At 49.0% G+C, this 15,955-nt stretch overlaps 1 protein-coding gene across 2 annotated transcripts in view; it reads right to left on the bottom strand.

Moving 5' to 3' along the window:
• The window catches only part of LOC122541334 (discoidin domain-containing receptor 2-like), a 55,593-nt gene that overhangs the window by 13,039 nt on the left and 26,599 nt on the right, over positions 1-15,955 (bottom strand). Inside the window, exon 9 of one of the 2 annotated variants that reach the window (XM_043678009.1) lies at positions 4,618-4,725. The exons of the other annotated variant lie outside the window; for it this stretch is intronic. Coding sequence (XP_043533944.1) covers positions 4,618-4,725 — 108 coding nt within the window. The remainder of the gene's footprint in view (positions 1-4,617; positions 4,726-15,955) is intronic. 2 annotated transcript variants of the gene reach the window in all.

The raw sequence follows: 15,955 nt of genomic DNA, 5'->3' as shown, positions 1-15,955 counted from the left end.
CCTAGTCTAGTAGCCTGTATCTCAGTATTCTCCTCGACAACATTGTCGTTTTCTAGAGTGAATACTGTCAAAAAATATTCATTAAGTGCTTCTCCTATCTCCTCTGACTCCACACACAACTTCCCACTACTATCCTTGATTGGCCCTAATCTTACTCTCATCATTCTTTTATTCCTTAAATACCTATAGAAAGCCTTAGGGTTTACTCTGATCCTATCCACCAACAACTTCTCATGTCCCCTCCTGGCTCTTCTGAGCTCTCTCTTTAGGTCTTTCCTGGCTACCTTGTAACCCTCAAACGCCCTAACTGCGCCTTCACATCTCATCCTAACATAAGCAATGTTAGGACCAAGACTGGGTAAGAGTCATTGACACTAGTCCTGGAATCATCGCCTTCAGGAAGGCTGGAAAGAGAGTCGTGTTGCTAAGGTCTTTGGTCTTGACCTCATCAGGACAGAAGCAAGAATGCCACAACAGAGCGGGAAAGTGCGTGCCTGGTTGGCAGAATGACTCAGATTGGCCAAGGTGTTGCCAAATGCAAACAACAAGGCTCCCTCAGCTTCTGGCGTTTGGGCAGAAGTTGCCGTACAATCCTGAGGGCACTAACAGCTCGACCAAATTCAACAAGCAACTTTATAGAAGAAGTCAATCTCATGGCTTGGCTTGCTGCAAGTGACATACATTAGCAGGGGCCTAGACAAACTGAGCAGTTCAAGCCTTTCAGGAAGCCTAGAGTTCTTACGGTTCCCCATTGCTTTCTCCAGTCAATGACATTGCCAACCTTTTCATTCTACAGTATAAAAGTGCTGTGATCTCTTGTGATTTGCCATTCTCGTGTCTTGTCCCGATGAATGAGATGAACAAGAGACAAAAAGCTTTGGCAACGTATCGTCGTTCCCAGCAATATTCCTGAAACATTGCCAGCTCCTAGTTTCTGTACATACAGACAAAGGAGTGTTGACTGGGACAACATACACATCCTAGGACAGGTGAAACAAAGACACGCATGAAAATTCTTAGAGGCCTAGCACTCTAACCTGAACTCCATCAATAAACACACCGATTTAAATCTTACCTTCCTCCCCCTGAAAAAAAGAACCGGAAATGACATCACCCACCTCAAGAAACCAAGGCCTATAAATAGAGAGGCAGGACATACCACCAGTGCTTCACCAGAGACTCTCACTGATGACGTTACCTCATCATGGTGACGAAACGTCTGAAAACAAACCTTCCAGCTCAGCGAGCTGAATTACAGACTTAGCATCAACCTGAGCTACAGATCTTCTCAAAAATTGCTAATTGCTAGCTCCTCCCGTGATAGGTCACCTTGCCCAACAACGGTAGTTCTTTTGAATGTTGGAACCACACACCGTTTTATAGGTTATACCTCAGTAACTTCCATGGCAACAACTATTTACTGGTGGACGTCAGTAGGGAACAGCTTAAACCTATTCTACTTTCTAATGGTTGCTCCCTCCATCTCGAAGTCAACCATATGGCCACTTTCTGGTTTAGGTTTCACTCAATTCATTGGGCAAGCATCCCTGGGGATTCACGGTGGACTAATCCGGTTCAAAGCGCCCACTGCAAATCCAGTGGTGTAGAAATGGTATAGGTACAGCTCTCGCCCAACAGGTAGATGTCTTTGACACCACGTGAAACAAGATAAAGCCAGACTATATTTGATCTCATTGGAGAGAGACGGTGAAGAGGAATGAGAGCAGTGAAAGAGGTATACGCAAGTCACTGCTTCAGCTGGAAGCAGAGTGAGAGTGCAAAGGTCAGCGTGGAAAGGTATTATGGGAAGGGAAGGGCGTATGCAGCAGTGGCTTCAAAAGCAGGCCAGGGTTGCTGCAGAGGGAATGGCCCCTTTGGAATACTCAAAGAGGGGGTGGATAACATACTTTGGCAACTGGGTGCATGAGGCAGTGGGAATGCAGTGGACAACCTATTAAAAGTGGAGGCTGATGGGAAGGGAAGTGAGGCTAAGGGGAACTTCAGTGTCATTCCGGAGAGGAGGACAAGGAATGGGAAGAAAAGTGTGGCAGATACAGTCAAGATCTGTTCAAAGGAGGGTGTGGAGAGGGGGTGGGGAATGGAATTCTCAACTAGGGAGAGAAAAAAAGGCTTCTCATTAACACCAGGGTGTCATCATGAGGGCGGACATGATAGACACAGAGTTACGGAGGTAAACAGCACGGAAACAGGCCCTTCGGCCCAATTCGTCCATGGTGACCAGATTTCTGAACCGGAACGAGTCCCACCTGCCAGCACTTGGCCCATATCCCTCCAAACCCTTCCTATTCATACACCCATCCAGATGCCTTTTAAGTGTTGTAATTGAACCAGCCTCCACCACTTCCTCTCGCAGCTGGTTCCAAACACTCATCACCTCCTACGTGAAAAAGTTGCCCCTTAGGTCCATTTTACATCTTTGCCCTCTCACCTTAACCCTCTAGTTCTGGACTCCTCCACCCCAGGGAAAAGGCCATGGCTATTCATCCTATCTATGCCCCTCATGATTTTATAAACCTCGATGAGGTCACCCCTCGGCCTCCGATGCCCCAGGGAAGAAAATGGAGGAACTAAGAGAATGGAACTGAGTCCTTACAGGGGAACGAGGAATGAGCAAGCTACATAAGCAACCATCCTCACTCAAAAGCCCACTATATCCCTAAGTTGCGATGGAAGGTCAGAAACCTGACATGTTCCCTCTCTTTTCTCTCTCCACAGATACTGCCTGGCCTGCTGAGCATTTTCACTTCCTTATCTCAGGTTTCTAGGTGAAGATGAGGCCTGGACTCATCTGAGTGAACGTGACTGAACCGTTATTGAACATAAGCACCCACAGAGATGGGGATTTTCTGAAATATTTCCATCTCTCTGGTGTCCGACAGACCCAGACACCAGTTCCATCTGACCCATTGTCACTGTCACACACTTTCTTTGGAACACACTCAGTAAATACCCTTTGACTGAAGGTATAATTGACCCCTTCACCCTAGCATGTCCACCAATCAGAGCATTCTGTTTTTGGGCTGCAGCCTGGTTATTTCGAATTTTAAAAAAATTATCTTGCCACCTCAATCCTCAACTAGGTAAAACTGGACCGCTTGTAATGTTATAGAATCCTTTCAGTGTGGAAGCAGACCATTCGGCCCTTTGAGTCCACACTGACCATCTAAAGAGCATCCCACCCAGATGCATGCCCCTCCCCTATCCTTGTAGCCCTGCATTTCCCATGGCCAATCCACCTAGCCCGCAAATCCCTCAATACGGTGGCCAATTTCCCACGGCCAAACCGCCCAACCTGCACATCCGTGGACTGTAGGAAGAAACCGGAGCACCTGGAGGAAACCCACGCAGACATGAGGAGAACGTGCAAACTCCACACAGACAGTCTCACGAGGCCGGAGTTGAGCCGGAGTCCCTGGTGCCGTGGGGGCAGCAGTGCTAACCACTGAGCCACCGTGTCTAAAATATGCCAACTCACATTTGTGCGTGTCGGACTTCATTTGCCAATTGGTTGCCCAGTCTGAGAGGGGGTCACCTGTATTAGCCTCAGTACTTATGTCAATATTTGCCGCATTGATGACTCTCCCACCTCCCCCTTCCATGTCCCCTCATAACCTCAGTTTGGTGTCATCTGCAAAGTTAGAATGTGTATTTTTTGATTCCAAAGGTGAAATGATGAGTGTGCGAACAGTTAGTTGCCACTGCCTCACTGCTAGCCTCTCTTTCTAACAGTAGAGGGAACCCCAACTTACGACCTGATCTTTACTAAGACTGAAATACCACTTGGCCTTCACAGCTTTGCCAATGCTTAAGACAGATTTCACCAGCAAAAAGGCCATCAGTCGTGGCAGATTTGTAGCTGGACATTACATTCAAAGTCTGGGGATGCGACGGGATGGGATAGAACTTCAGTTTGACACCCCTCCATCCAATATCATTCTCTGTTGCTTTCAATGAAGAATAAAATTGGACTGGGTTATTGGGGTAACTTTCCCCATCCAGTCAGCATCATGATGGGTGGCGTGGTTTACAAGAGATGTCTTGATCTGTCAACATGTGATATGAATCAGAGAATCCACTCAGGGGCAGGCAGAGGCCACTTGGCTCATTGTGTCAGCACTGACCCTCCAGAGAACATTTCAGTCAGAGCCAACTCTCTCACCCTATCTCTGTAACCCTGCATTTCTCCATAGCTAATCCACCCAGCCTGCACATCCCTGGATGCTATAGAGCAATTTAGCATAGCTAGTCCACCTAACTTGCACATCTTTGGACTGTGGGAGGAAACCCACACAGACATGGGGAGAGTATGCAAACTCCACACATTGAGTCTCCCGAGAGTGGAATCGAACATGGGTCCCCAGCGCTGTAAGGCAGCAGTGCTAACCACTGAGCCACTGTGCTGCTCTATTACAAAAGTCAGATGTCAAGGGAAATATACCTCAAATGCGTGGGTCATTGCAACCTCCAACGTTTCCCCCTCCTCCCCAACGTAACTACCAGTCAACCACTGTCCTCTCCCGTGCTGGCCCTCCCCCCCCACCCTGCCCCTCACTCAAGCCCCACCCAAGCACCATCCCGACCTGGCGAGGTCCTTACCGTCAGTGTTGATTGGCTTGACCTGGTCCAAAGTGCAGCCAGGGCCTCCAATCAGGTGACGGTTTGCAGAGAGCAAAAGGTGATAGGCTGGGTTGCTTAACAGGAGAGCTGTCGGAGAGGAGGGAAGACAATAGGGCGGAGATGAACAAACTGGATGGATGAGCACAAACAACAGGATGGAGCAGCACAAAACACAGGGAGGGCCGGGGCAGGGGGAGGGAAGGATGAAGGGAAAACGACACAATGATATGGAATTCCCATGGGGGGCATTCCCCTCCCTCCTCCGCCTAACAACATTCCCCTTTCTCACAAAGCCAACTTTTCCACATCTCTCTCCCACAGGCTACGTCGGATCTATCAAGGCCTATAGCCCATCCGATGGATCTGAGGAAAGCAACTAACTGCGAGGTCGTCAGAGAATTAACAGGCCACTGAAGGTTCGGGGAATAGCTGACTCGGCTATTGATACAGAACAGCTATAGCCCCCGGATCTCTGGAGGTGTTCATGCTCCCCCAACCTTCTCTCACTCTCCCCCAGAGGCACGTGGCCTGGCCTAGCGATTGGCTCAGATCATTGACAATTTAGAAGGGTCCAGTTCATCAACGTTTCGATGTAATGTCACTGACAAGTCCAGGTTCGCTGACAAGTCCATGCAGGGTGGGAAAGAAAGCTGTGGGGACGACCAGAGAGGCCAGAAACAGATATGGACAGCGAGTTTTGAGAAGATTTGAAGCTCAGGTTGAGGTTCTGGACATATGGTTTGCTGGCTGAGCTGGAAGGTTCGGTTTCAGATGTTTCGTCACCACACTAATTAACATCATCAGTGAGCCTCCGGTGAAGCGCTGGTGTTACATCCTGCTTTCTACTTGTGTGTTTAGGCTTGACATCACCAACACAGGACATGAAATCACATCACCAACCCATGGAAATCTAAACACATAAATAGAAAGCCGGACATACACTCGTGTTTCGCCGGAGGCTCACTGATGATGTTACCTCGTACGATATCGAAACGTTGGAAAACAAACTTTCCAGCTCAGTGAGCAAACTTACATCCAGATATGGACACCTTCACCAAGTAGGGAGGCAATTAATATTGAGAAATTTGCAGCAGAGATTTGCAAACTAACTCAGTGACATATTAAATTCCCTGTTCCCTGCCCAGCCCGTACATCCAGACCCAATGACGTTTATTCCCTGAGGGAAGGCAATTTCTGACTGGATATCATAACATTGCAACATGAAGGTACTGAGTGTAACAGCGTTTGCGACATCCATCATATCATCCACTTTGCCTCCTGTGTTGTGTAATGAATGGCATCTGGATGGGTAAATATATAGGAAGGGTTTACCCAGAGATGGGCCAAATGCTGGCGAATGGGATTAGACTAATTTAGGATATCCGGTCAGCATGGATGAGTTGGACCAAAGGGTCTGTTTTCGTGCTGTATATCTCTACATGACTTACATCTAAATGACTTAGACACAGGCACAGATGGATGGATTAGTAAATTTACAGATTACACTAAAGTCGGTGGAGTAGTGGACAGTGTGGAAGAGTGTTACAGGTTGCAGGGGGACTTGGATAAACTGCAGAATTGGGCACAGAGGTGGCAAATGGAGTTCAATGCAGCTAAATGTGAGGTGATGCACTTTGGGAAGAATAACAGGAAGGCAGAGTACTGGGTCAATGGAAAGACTCTCGGTAGTGTGGATGTGCAGAGGGATCTTGGAGTCCATGTACATAGATTCCTGAAAGTTGCCACCCAGGGGATAGTGCTGTTAAGAAGGCATACGGTCTGTTAGGTTTCATTTGTAGAGGGATTGAATTCCGGAGCCGCAATATCATGCTACAACTATACAAACCGCTGGTGCGGCCACACTTGGAATAGTGGTACATTTCTGGTCCCCATATTTCGGGAAGGATGTGGAAGCATTGGAAAAGGTGCAGAGGAGATTTACCAGGATGCTGCCTGGTCTGGAGGGAAGGTCTTTTGAGGAAAGGCTGAGAGACTTGAACCTGTTCTCATTGGTAAGAAGAAGGCTGAGGGAATTTGATAGAGACATGATGATCAGAGGATTAGATAGGGTAGACAGTGAAAGTCTTTTTCCCAGGTTGATGATGTCAGCATGTACGAGGGGGCATAACTACAAATTGAGGGGTGATAGATTTAAGACAGATGTCAGAGGCAGGTTCTTTACTCAGAGAGTGGTAAGGATGTGGAATGCCCTACCTGCTAATGTAGTCAACTCAGCCACATTGGGGAGATTTAAACAGTCCTTGGATAAGCACATGGATAGTGCAGGGGGACAAGCTGAGAATAGTTCACAGGTCGGCGCAACATTGAGGGCTGAAGGGCCTGTTCTGAGTTGGAATTGTTCTATGTTCTATGACTGTATAATTAAAACATTGGCAATTGGAATATAATGTGGTGAAATATGAAGGGGAGAAAAATGTTTAGGTTTAAAATGGTGAGAAATTATTGAATATTGTTGTCCGGGGGTTAGGGTGATCTTCTACACAAATACTGTATCAGAAAGTTAACATGATGGTAAAGCCAACAAACAGGAAGTCAAAGTTAAAAATCACACAACACCAGGTTATAGTCCAACAGGTTTAATTGGAAGCACACTAGCTTCCGGAGCGACGCTCCTTCATCAGGTGATTGTGGAGGGCTCGATTGTAACACAGAATTTATAGCAAAAATTTGCAGTGTGATGTAACTGAAATTATACATTGAAAAATTGATTGTCTGTTAAGCCTTTCATCTGTTAGAATACAGTGATAGTTTCACTTCTTTCATGTGTAAATCACAAAACCCTTTTTTTAAAAGTTGCGTTCTCGGGTTAGCTATTAACAATGGCGATAGCTCGACAATATGTTGAAGGTGTTAGCCCCCTGTGTTCTCTGTCTATGACCTGATGTTTAGATTGATTCTAATCTAAAAAGTGAGATAACAGAGTTTTACATAAATTCATGCAGTTTTTGTAGTGTGAATTTGTACTTGCAGGGTTACATTGTACTTTGCTCAAAAACTGCATGCATTCTTGTAAAACTCTGTTATCTCACTTTTTAGATTAGAATCAATCTCAACATCAGGTCATAGACAGAGAACACAGGGGACTAACACCTTCAACATGTTGTCTAGCTATCACCATTGTTAACAGCGAACACGAGAATGCAACTTTAAAAAAAGGTTTTGTGATTTACACATGAAAGAAGTGAAACTATCACTGTATTCTAACAGATGAAAGGCTTAACAGACAATCAATTCTTCAATGTATAATTTCAGTTACATCACACTGCAAACGTTTGCTATAAATTCTGTGTTACGATCGAGTCTCCACAATCACCTGATGAAGGAGCGTCGCTCCGAAAGCTAGTGTGCTTCCAATTAAACCTGTTGGACTCTAACCTGGTGTTGTGTGATTTTTAACTTTGTACACCCCAGTCCAACACCGGCATCTCTAAATCAAAACAGGAAGCCAAATTGTTTCATAGGTGGAATGAACTGCCAGAGGAAGTGGTAGATGCAGGTGCAGTTACACATATTTTTGGACAGGTATGTGAATAAAAAAGGTTCAGAGAGATATGGATCTAATGCAGGCAAATCGGACTAGTTTAGTTTGGGGTTGGCAGGGACAAGTTGGACCAAAGGGTCTGTTTCCGTGGAGTATGACTCTATTTTGTGGGTGGAGTAACCCCATGGGCTTCAGTGACAGGCTGTATCAGGTGGCCAAGTTGGTTTTGAACTTATGCCCAAATTTCTCTCTCCACCCCACCCTTCCACTTGGTATCTTCTTGAGCCCAGTTGAAAAGTTGTCCATAGCCACATCAACTCTGAGGGTGGAGAATCATTACAGGTAGGAGAAAGTGAGGTCTGCAGATGCTGGAGATCAGAGCTGGAAATGTGTTGCTGGAAAAGCGCAGCAGGTCAGGCAGCATCCAGGGAACAGGAGAATCGACGTTTCGGGCATAAGCCCTTCTACAGGTATCATATCATCTCCCTGTTTTACACCCCAACAGATATTCACCGAGGTGACTTCAAATACTGGAGTGGCCACACATCAAATCAACTGATGTGATACCATCTTGATCATAGCTGAGACAGCTTCCTACCATGATGAACTCAATTCAAGAATGTTACTCAACTTTTGACTGCTTGTCAAAAGAAGTGCTTTTTGAATTACAGCCTGCTTTATTGTAAATAGCTCTTCCCCTGAATGCAATAATCTGGATTATTTACAGGCTTAGATGCACTTTTGCATTGGAGACAGTGACCGGACACACATTCGGTAATGCGCAGGGTAGATTGCTTGACAGGTCACGGAGTTTAATAAAGGATTAGCTACCTGCAGTGCGGTGTTATGAATCACAAACGGCTGGTTGCAGGTAATTAAGGAGGCAAATGGAACACTGTCCTCCATTGCGAGAGGGACGGAGTTTAAAACAGGGAGTTTATGCTGGCGCTGTATAGGGTAATGGTGAGGTCACACATGGAGTACCGTGTACAGTTTTGGTCTCCTTACTTGGGGTGGGATGTACTGGTACTGGTGGGGGGAGCACAGAAGGTTCCCAACGTTGATTCTGGAACTGAGAGGGCCCGCTTATGAGGAGAGATTGAGTAGACCGGGGCTATACACTTTGGAATTTAGAAGAATGAGGAGGGGGGTCTTATAGAAACATAAAATGATGAAGGGAATAGATAAGGCAGAAGCAGGGAGGTGGTTTCCATTGGCAGGTGAAACTAGAACTGAGGGCATAGCCTCAAAATAAGGGGAGCAGGTTTAGGACCGAGTTGAGGAGGAACCTCTTCATCTAAAGGCTTGTGAATCTGTAGAATTCCCTGCCCAGTGAAGCAGTTGAGGATACCTCATTGACTGTTTCTAAGGCAACGAACACTAAGGGGGTTAAGGGTTATGGTGAGAGGGTGGGTAAGTGGAGCTGAGACCATGAGAAGATCAGCCATGATCTTACTGAATGGTGGAGCATGCTCACAGGGCCAGATGGCCTACTCCTGCTCCTAGTTCTTGTGTTCACAAAGGTGTTTGTTTTTACAAGGAATTAAGTATTTAAGGGAATTGTAAAAGTTTTGAATGGGCTTTCGTTCACAGGTTTCAGGAGTTTATTTTAGATACAGTGAAGGCTGCAATAGAAATCACGTCTTTACTACATTTGATCGCAGTGGGGTTCCTGCGGAGCTTGCAAGACTGAGATTGTTGGATCAGGGAAGATACGTGGAGTTGAGGGGATAGGTCAGCCACAAGCTGAGTAAAAGGCAAAGCACGTTCAAGAATCTGAACTGCCTCCCCCCCTGTCGCTGAGATCTCAGGTTTGTACTGTTAAATATTCCATCCCAGAGAGAAACCCAACTTCCATTTGCTCCATGAACTCGCTTATTTTCAAATTTGCAATGCAAATGATCAAGCAGTGAAGCTGACAAAGAGAAGCAACAGGTCAAAGCATTGTTGGGATTTGACATCACAACAAAAGCAGAAAGCAGAGAAGTGAAGTTGAAAGTAGTTCCTCAGATGGGACAGAATGTGGGAAGTAGCATTCCGTCAGGATCAATGCGGGAAGAACAGTCGTTCACCACTTCCATAAACAATTTGGTCATGTAACAACAGGAAAATTCACCTCAACACAAGGTAATTGTGAGGTGGGACATCTTGGGGAGGTTGGAGCTCTGCTCCTCATCGCTGTGGCTGAATGGAGTATACGACAGGGATTTGGAAAGGGGCAGGGAGAGGGTCTCTCTGGGGCATACAACAACTCAAACTCAACAGCACAGGATAATAAAGATCAGAACGTAAGATGACCGAGTACTGTTGTTCGTTTCTGGACGCACAGAATTGAAAAGTAATTAGGTTAACTTGGTCGCATCCAGAATTAAGATGTGTATCCCCAACCTGCACTCACACGTTCCCCTGGCTGTTTGTCAGAGGTGATGTATAGGCTGTATTCAACTAGCTCACACTTGCTTAACCCAACACATCTACGATTAATGTGCAACTGGACAGCGCTTGTTAAACAGTCCCGAGTGCACGACTAGCTGACAACTGACTTAAGATAATCAGTCGAGCTGATTACAATTGTGGCTGCCAGAGACAGGAACCTGTTAGTCCCAAACATAAGGAATAAGCACCTTTCATTTTTGCATTATTCAGGAAATTGGGAAATCCTATTGCATTTTTGCAATGCCAACACCTCAGCCAATCAGAGCCAGCTCGCCAGACAAACCGTAGCCTTTTCCCCGGGAACATAAATTGTCGCGATTGTTTGAAATTTGCTCTTCTTGCATTTGTCCTGATGTTTGCAAGATGGAACGTTCTACAAAATGACTGACCTTTCCAGCAATGATAGTGCAAACCTGTCCACAAAGCTGATTGGACCACACTTAAGAGATCTGCATGCAATTCTACTCTCCAGTCGTTAAATGGAACAGAGAGGCACAACAGGAAGGTGAAAAGAGAACACCTTTATCCGGCATTCAAATATCCGAATGGCGGATTATCTGGCAAGGTTCTTGGCTAAACTATGTTATCCGGAATTTGATTAACCGAATGAAATACAGCCCCGCCCGTGCCCTTCAGATAATCGAGGTTCCTCTGTGATACTAGAATTGAGCAGTTACATTTATCAAGATTAACTGTACAGGTCTTTAAGGTTGTGAAAGAGTTTGATAGAGTAGGCGTAAAGGAATGTTTGAGCATTCAGCGAAGAACTAGAGGCCATAAATAAGAGAGTCACTTAATAAACCTAATTAGCATTTCAGGAAATACCTCTGTACCCAGCAAATGGTGCAAACGTAGACCACCGATATCAAGTAAAGTCACCAAGGTCTCACCAGACCATAGGCCTGCTCTCCACGCCTCAGGTGCGGGGCGAGAGGTTGAGATTGAGAGTCCTTCATGGTAACCTCAGCCGGTGTGGGGATTGAACCTACAATATGGGTATCACTGCGCTTCGTTAACCAACTGAGCTCAACCGACCCCTGACGACCGCCAAATATAATTTGGGGGAGAGAATGGGCCAAATAAATTTAAATGGAAGGAAGGGGAACTCCATGTTTGAGAAGCTGATCCGAGCTGGTTGCCAGTTTATTACAGCTGGGATTTGCAATCTTGTCAAATTTAATACCTTCATGCAGTCAATGATCCACGACTCATTTTAACATTAGCAGTGGATCAGAAATACACTTCGCATATCCAATACACCAACGTTCAGTCTCACTGTACCCCAATGGCCTAGAACACACACAGATTGTGAACTCAATGTCTTGTCTCATGTACTTCAAGTATTCAACGGCCTTTCAAAAACTCCTGTACAACGAGCCCACTCTGGACTGGACCTGACCCACTATTGTGTGGGTAGCATATTATCAGGGTCAGTTGAGCTTTCCATAATTAATAATTGCTTATTTCAGAACCCACCCAACCCCTGTATTGTAGTTGGGGGGAGGAGGTGTAAAACTTGGGTGTGGGCGGGGAGATGGTGAGCTGGGCACACTGCCCCATCTTATACCCACCCCGTGAATAAGCAGCCTGTAGGCGGAACCCAGCCCAAGGTTCCTGTATTCACTAGAACACACAACTAAACAAAAAAAAGCAATTCATTCATGGGATGTGGGCATCGCTGGCTGATTCCAGAGTTTACTGCACATCCCCAGTTGCCCCGAGAAGGTGGTGTTGAGCTGCAATGTCTGAATGTTACCGAATTGTCAGCTAAAGGTTGGTGAGGACCAGGGTAACCATGGAAGAGGCCTTTGCTGCTGCTCACCTCATCCTGTTTGCGCCACGCCTCCACAGCGCCTCCTGCTGGCCAGCAGCAGGATTTTCCGATGGCAGCACCACTCCCAAATACCACTTCTTAAAAATGAATTCATTCATGGGTCGTTGGCTACCTCAGCATTTATTGCCCATCCCTAATTGCCCCGAGAGGGCAGTTTGAGAGTCAACCACATTGCCTCTGGGTTTGGAGTCATGTGGGCCAGATCAGGCAAGGACAGCAGAATACCTTTCCCGAAGGGCATGGGTGAACCAAGATGGGATAATGGATTCACGGTCGTCATGACATTCTTAATTCCAGAAACTTCTCTTTGAAATTGAATTTGAATCCCACCGTCTGCCGTGGTGGGATTTGAACCTGGGTTCCCCCCCCCTCCAGAAATGGATTAACAGTCCAGCGATAACGCCACTAGGGCCATCGCCTCCCCATACCACGTGGCACAACGCCAAAGGAGGTGGCTGAGGAAGGGAAGTTGGCGCCTGGAGGTCCCAGGGTGAAAGAGTGGAGAGCTACCCCCTTCCCTTGGGATACCACCGTGCCTGACTCTGCCACCCAGCCTGATGTTGCCAGCCGGCTCAGTGCGGTGCCCATGGGGAATGCCCAGCAGTCTGGAAGCTTCCATTGGTTGGCTCTCCTGCCATGGAGGAGATGGTACTGGTGCCCTCTACTGCCCACCGGATGTGCGCTCAGGCCGGCATTCCCACTGCAGTGCCCCCCGGTGGTCAGCAGGTTTAATGTTCCTCTGCTCTCCAGCAGTGCGGGGTGAGGGGGCACGTAGAATACCGCCACCGTCTCTCTTTCTCTGCTAGCTCATGCCCACGCCCCAATGCACCCGCAAGACTCACGAGCGACCCCTTCTGCCTGTCCTCATACCCCCAGCCAATCCATGCCTGAGCCAACGCCAAGGTCCATGCTCATCCCAGGAGGAACCAGCCGACGGTCGGAATAGGGAGGGAGGGCTGGGGTGGGGCGGGGCCTAGCATTCCCTTCCTCGCCGTCTCCGAAGAGAGAGCCCGCCCATGAGCGGGGAAATTCAGGGACCGCTCAGAGACCTCCAAGCACTGGTGGCCAAGTCCCAGCAAGCCCAGAGCCCTGTCCTGACATCCCCCGCTCAGTCTCTCGCTCTCTCTCTCTCGCCTGCTCAGTCTCTCGCTCTCTCTCTCGCCTCCTGCAGGCCCTGGGTGGTGTTCGCGCTGAAGAGAGCAGCCCCTCCGAGCATCCAGCGAGAAGGCACCAATGAGGCCTTCTCCGGCACCTTTCGTCAGGGCCATGGGGCTGGCACCTCACAAGATGAGAGTCCACGTGGTGGGAGAGGGTGGGACAGCCGAAGTCTCCATGAAGGGTGGTGACTGGCACTGTAGCTGCCCTCAGTGCCTGCCGGAATTGCACTTAGCACTGCACTCCCATCGCAGTGCCTCCCCCGGTGGCCAGCAGCGAAGGGAAGGGGCCTTGATCTCCCTCCAGCCTCACCAGGAGACGGGGCAGTGCCAATGAAATGGGCAGGAGGAACAATCACCAACAGGCAGCCCTCGCACCAAAAGTCTCTCTGGACCCTCAATAATTGCCTCTGCTTCGCCTGTGACCTTCAACTTCCGCAGAAGGTGCAGCGGAAGAGGTTGGGCACATTCTGAGCCTCCTTTAGCCTGCCACCCTGACCCCATTCTGAAAGATCTCTCTTCGACTCCCTCGCGGACCGATGGCATCGCTCCTAAACGGTGGTGCGTGGAACAAATTGGAAACATGGGTGGCTCAGCACTGCTGCCTCACGGCGCCAGGGACCAGGGTTCGATCCCAGTCTCGGGCGAGTGTGCGTGAGGAATTTGCACGTTCTCCCCCGCGTCTGCGTGGGTACCCCACAGTCTAAAGTTGTGCAGGTCAGGTGGATTGCCCATAGTGCCCAGGGATGTGCGGGAAAGGGGGGGGGGGAAGCAGGTGAGCCATGGGAAATGAGGGGTTGCAGGAATGAGGTGGGCCCGCTCGTCGGGCCGAATGGCCCTTCCCCACAATATCGGAACCTGATGTCACTTTTAAAGCAGCTTGTTTTAGGGTTTAATCGCAACCGGATTGGGGTTCTGCACCGGATTAAACCAGATTAGATTACTTACATGTGGAAACAGGCCCTTCGGCCCAACAAGACCACGCCGACCCTCCGAAGAGCAACCCACCCAGACCCATTCCCCTACATTTACCCCTTCACCTCACACTACAGGCAATTTGAGCTTGGCCAATTCACCTGACTTGCACATCTTTGGATTGTGGGAGGAAACCGGAGCATCCGGAGGAAACCCACTCAGACACGGGGAGAATGCGCAAACTCCACACAGACAGTTGCCCGAGGTGGGAATTGAACCCGGGTCTCTGGTGCCGTGAGGCAGCAGTGCTAACCACTGAGCCACCGTGCCACCCTTAGTCAGCTCCGCCTCACGCGACACCCCATCTTAGGGAGCACACGCCCAAACACATCAAACCTCCTGACTGGGCCGTCCTGCTGTCCCGTGGATTTGTGGAGCACCTTCAAACAAACCCTCCTCTGCCCAGGAGTATCGTGGGCAGAACGTGGCCTCGGGTTTACATCAGGAGGTGGTCAGATGGAGATCAACTACGGAGGCGCGAGAGAAAGACTAAGGCAGGTTCGGAGGACAGTCTCAAAAAGAGGAAATCGAAATAAGGAGGTGGAGAGGAATAGGAAGGACCTCAGTGAGAGCCTGAAATAGAACTGAACCGCTAAAACAAAAACCAGACAGGAGGCCATTCAGCCCACTGATCCACTGGTCTATTCGACTACACCCCCCCCCCTCCCCAGCCTCTGACATCTGGCCTGACAGGAATCCCCTCGATCGCAGACTTGACAGTTTCAACGGATACTCCCCAACCACCCCCCCACCACCTCCGAAGGGAGAGATCCAGATTTCCACAGCCCCCATGCAGGCTCTGGGGAAGAGAGACCCAACACTTGGTTGGGAGATACCCCGTCCATTCCACACAGGCCCTGCCCCGCCCCGCCCCTGGCCCAGCCCCGAGTGGAGGGCGTTATTACTCCACAGCTGCCCACCCCACCCCACCCCGCAACCCTGCGAGAGGGCCGCGTTAACTTGTCGACACGAACGGGTTGGGGGTAACAGGGGGTGGGGGGGAGAGAATGGAGGAGGTGAGGGAAGCTCCCGTCGGAGTTTTGGCCTCCCGCTCACCTCTTCACGGAGGCGGGCCACAATAGGGACCTACGGGCGCCCCACCCTGTCCACAGTGTCCGTTTGCCAGCCCAACCCCCTGCAGCCCCTCATGTCCATTTCTCGCTCTCTCTCCCCTCCCCCCGCCCGGTGTCAGTCTCACTCTCCTCCCCCAGTGTTGGTTTCCCTCTCTCACCCCCTCTCCCCCCGCCCGGTGTCGGTCTCCCTTTCTCTCCCCCTCCCCCCCCACTTGGTGTCAGTCTCCATTTCTCTCCCTCCCCCTGCCCGGGGTGTCGGTTTCCTCTCTCTCCCTCCCCTCAGCCCGGTGTCAGTCTCCCCACCCCCGCGCCCGGTGTCGGTCTCCCTCTCTCTCCCCCCTAC

Source organism: Chiloscyllium plagiosum, chromosome 37 (genome assembly GCF_004010195.1).
Source record: "Chiloscyllium plagiosum isolate BGI_BamShark_2017 chromosome 37, ASM401019v2, whole genome shotgun sequence".
NCBI lineage: Eukaryota > Metazoa > Chordata > Chondrichthyes > Orectolobiformes > Hemiscylliidae > Chiloscyllium > Chiloscyllium plagiosum.
This window is presented reverse-complemented; position numbering and strand designations above follow the sequence as displayed.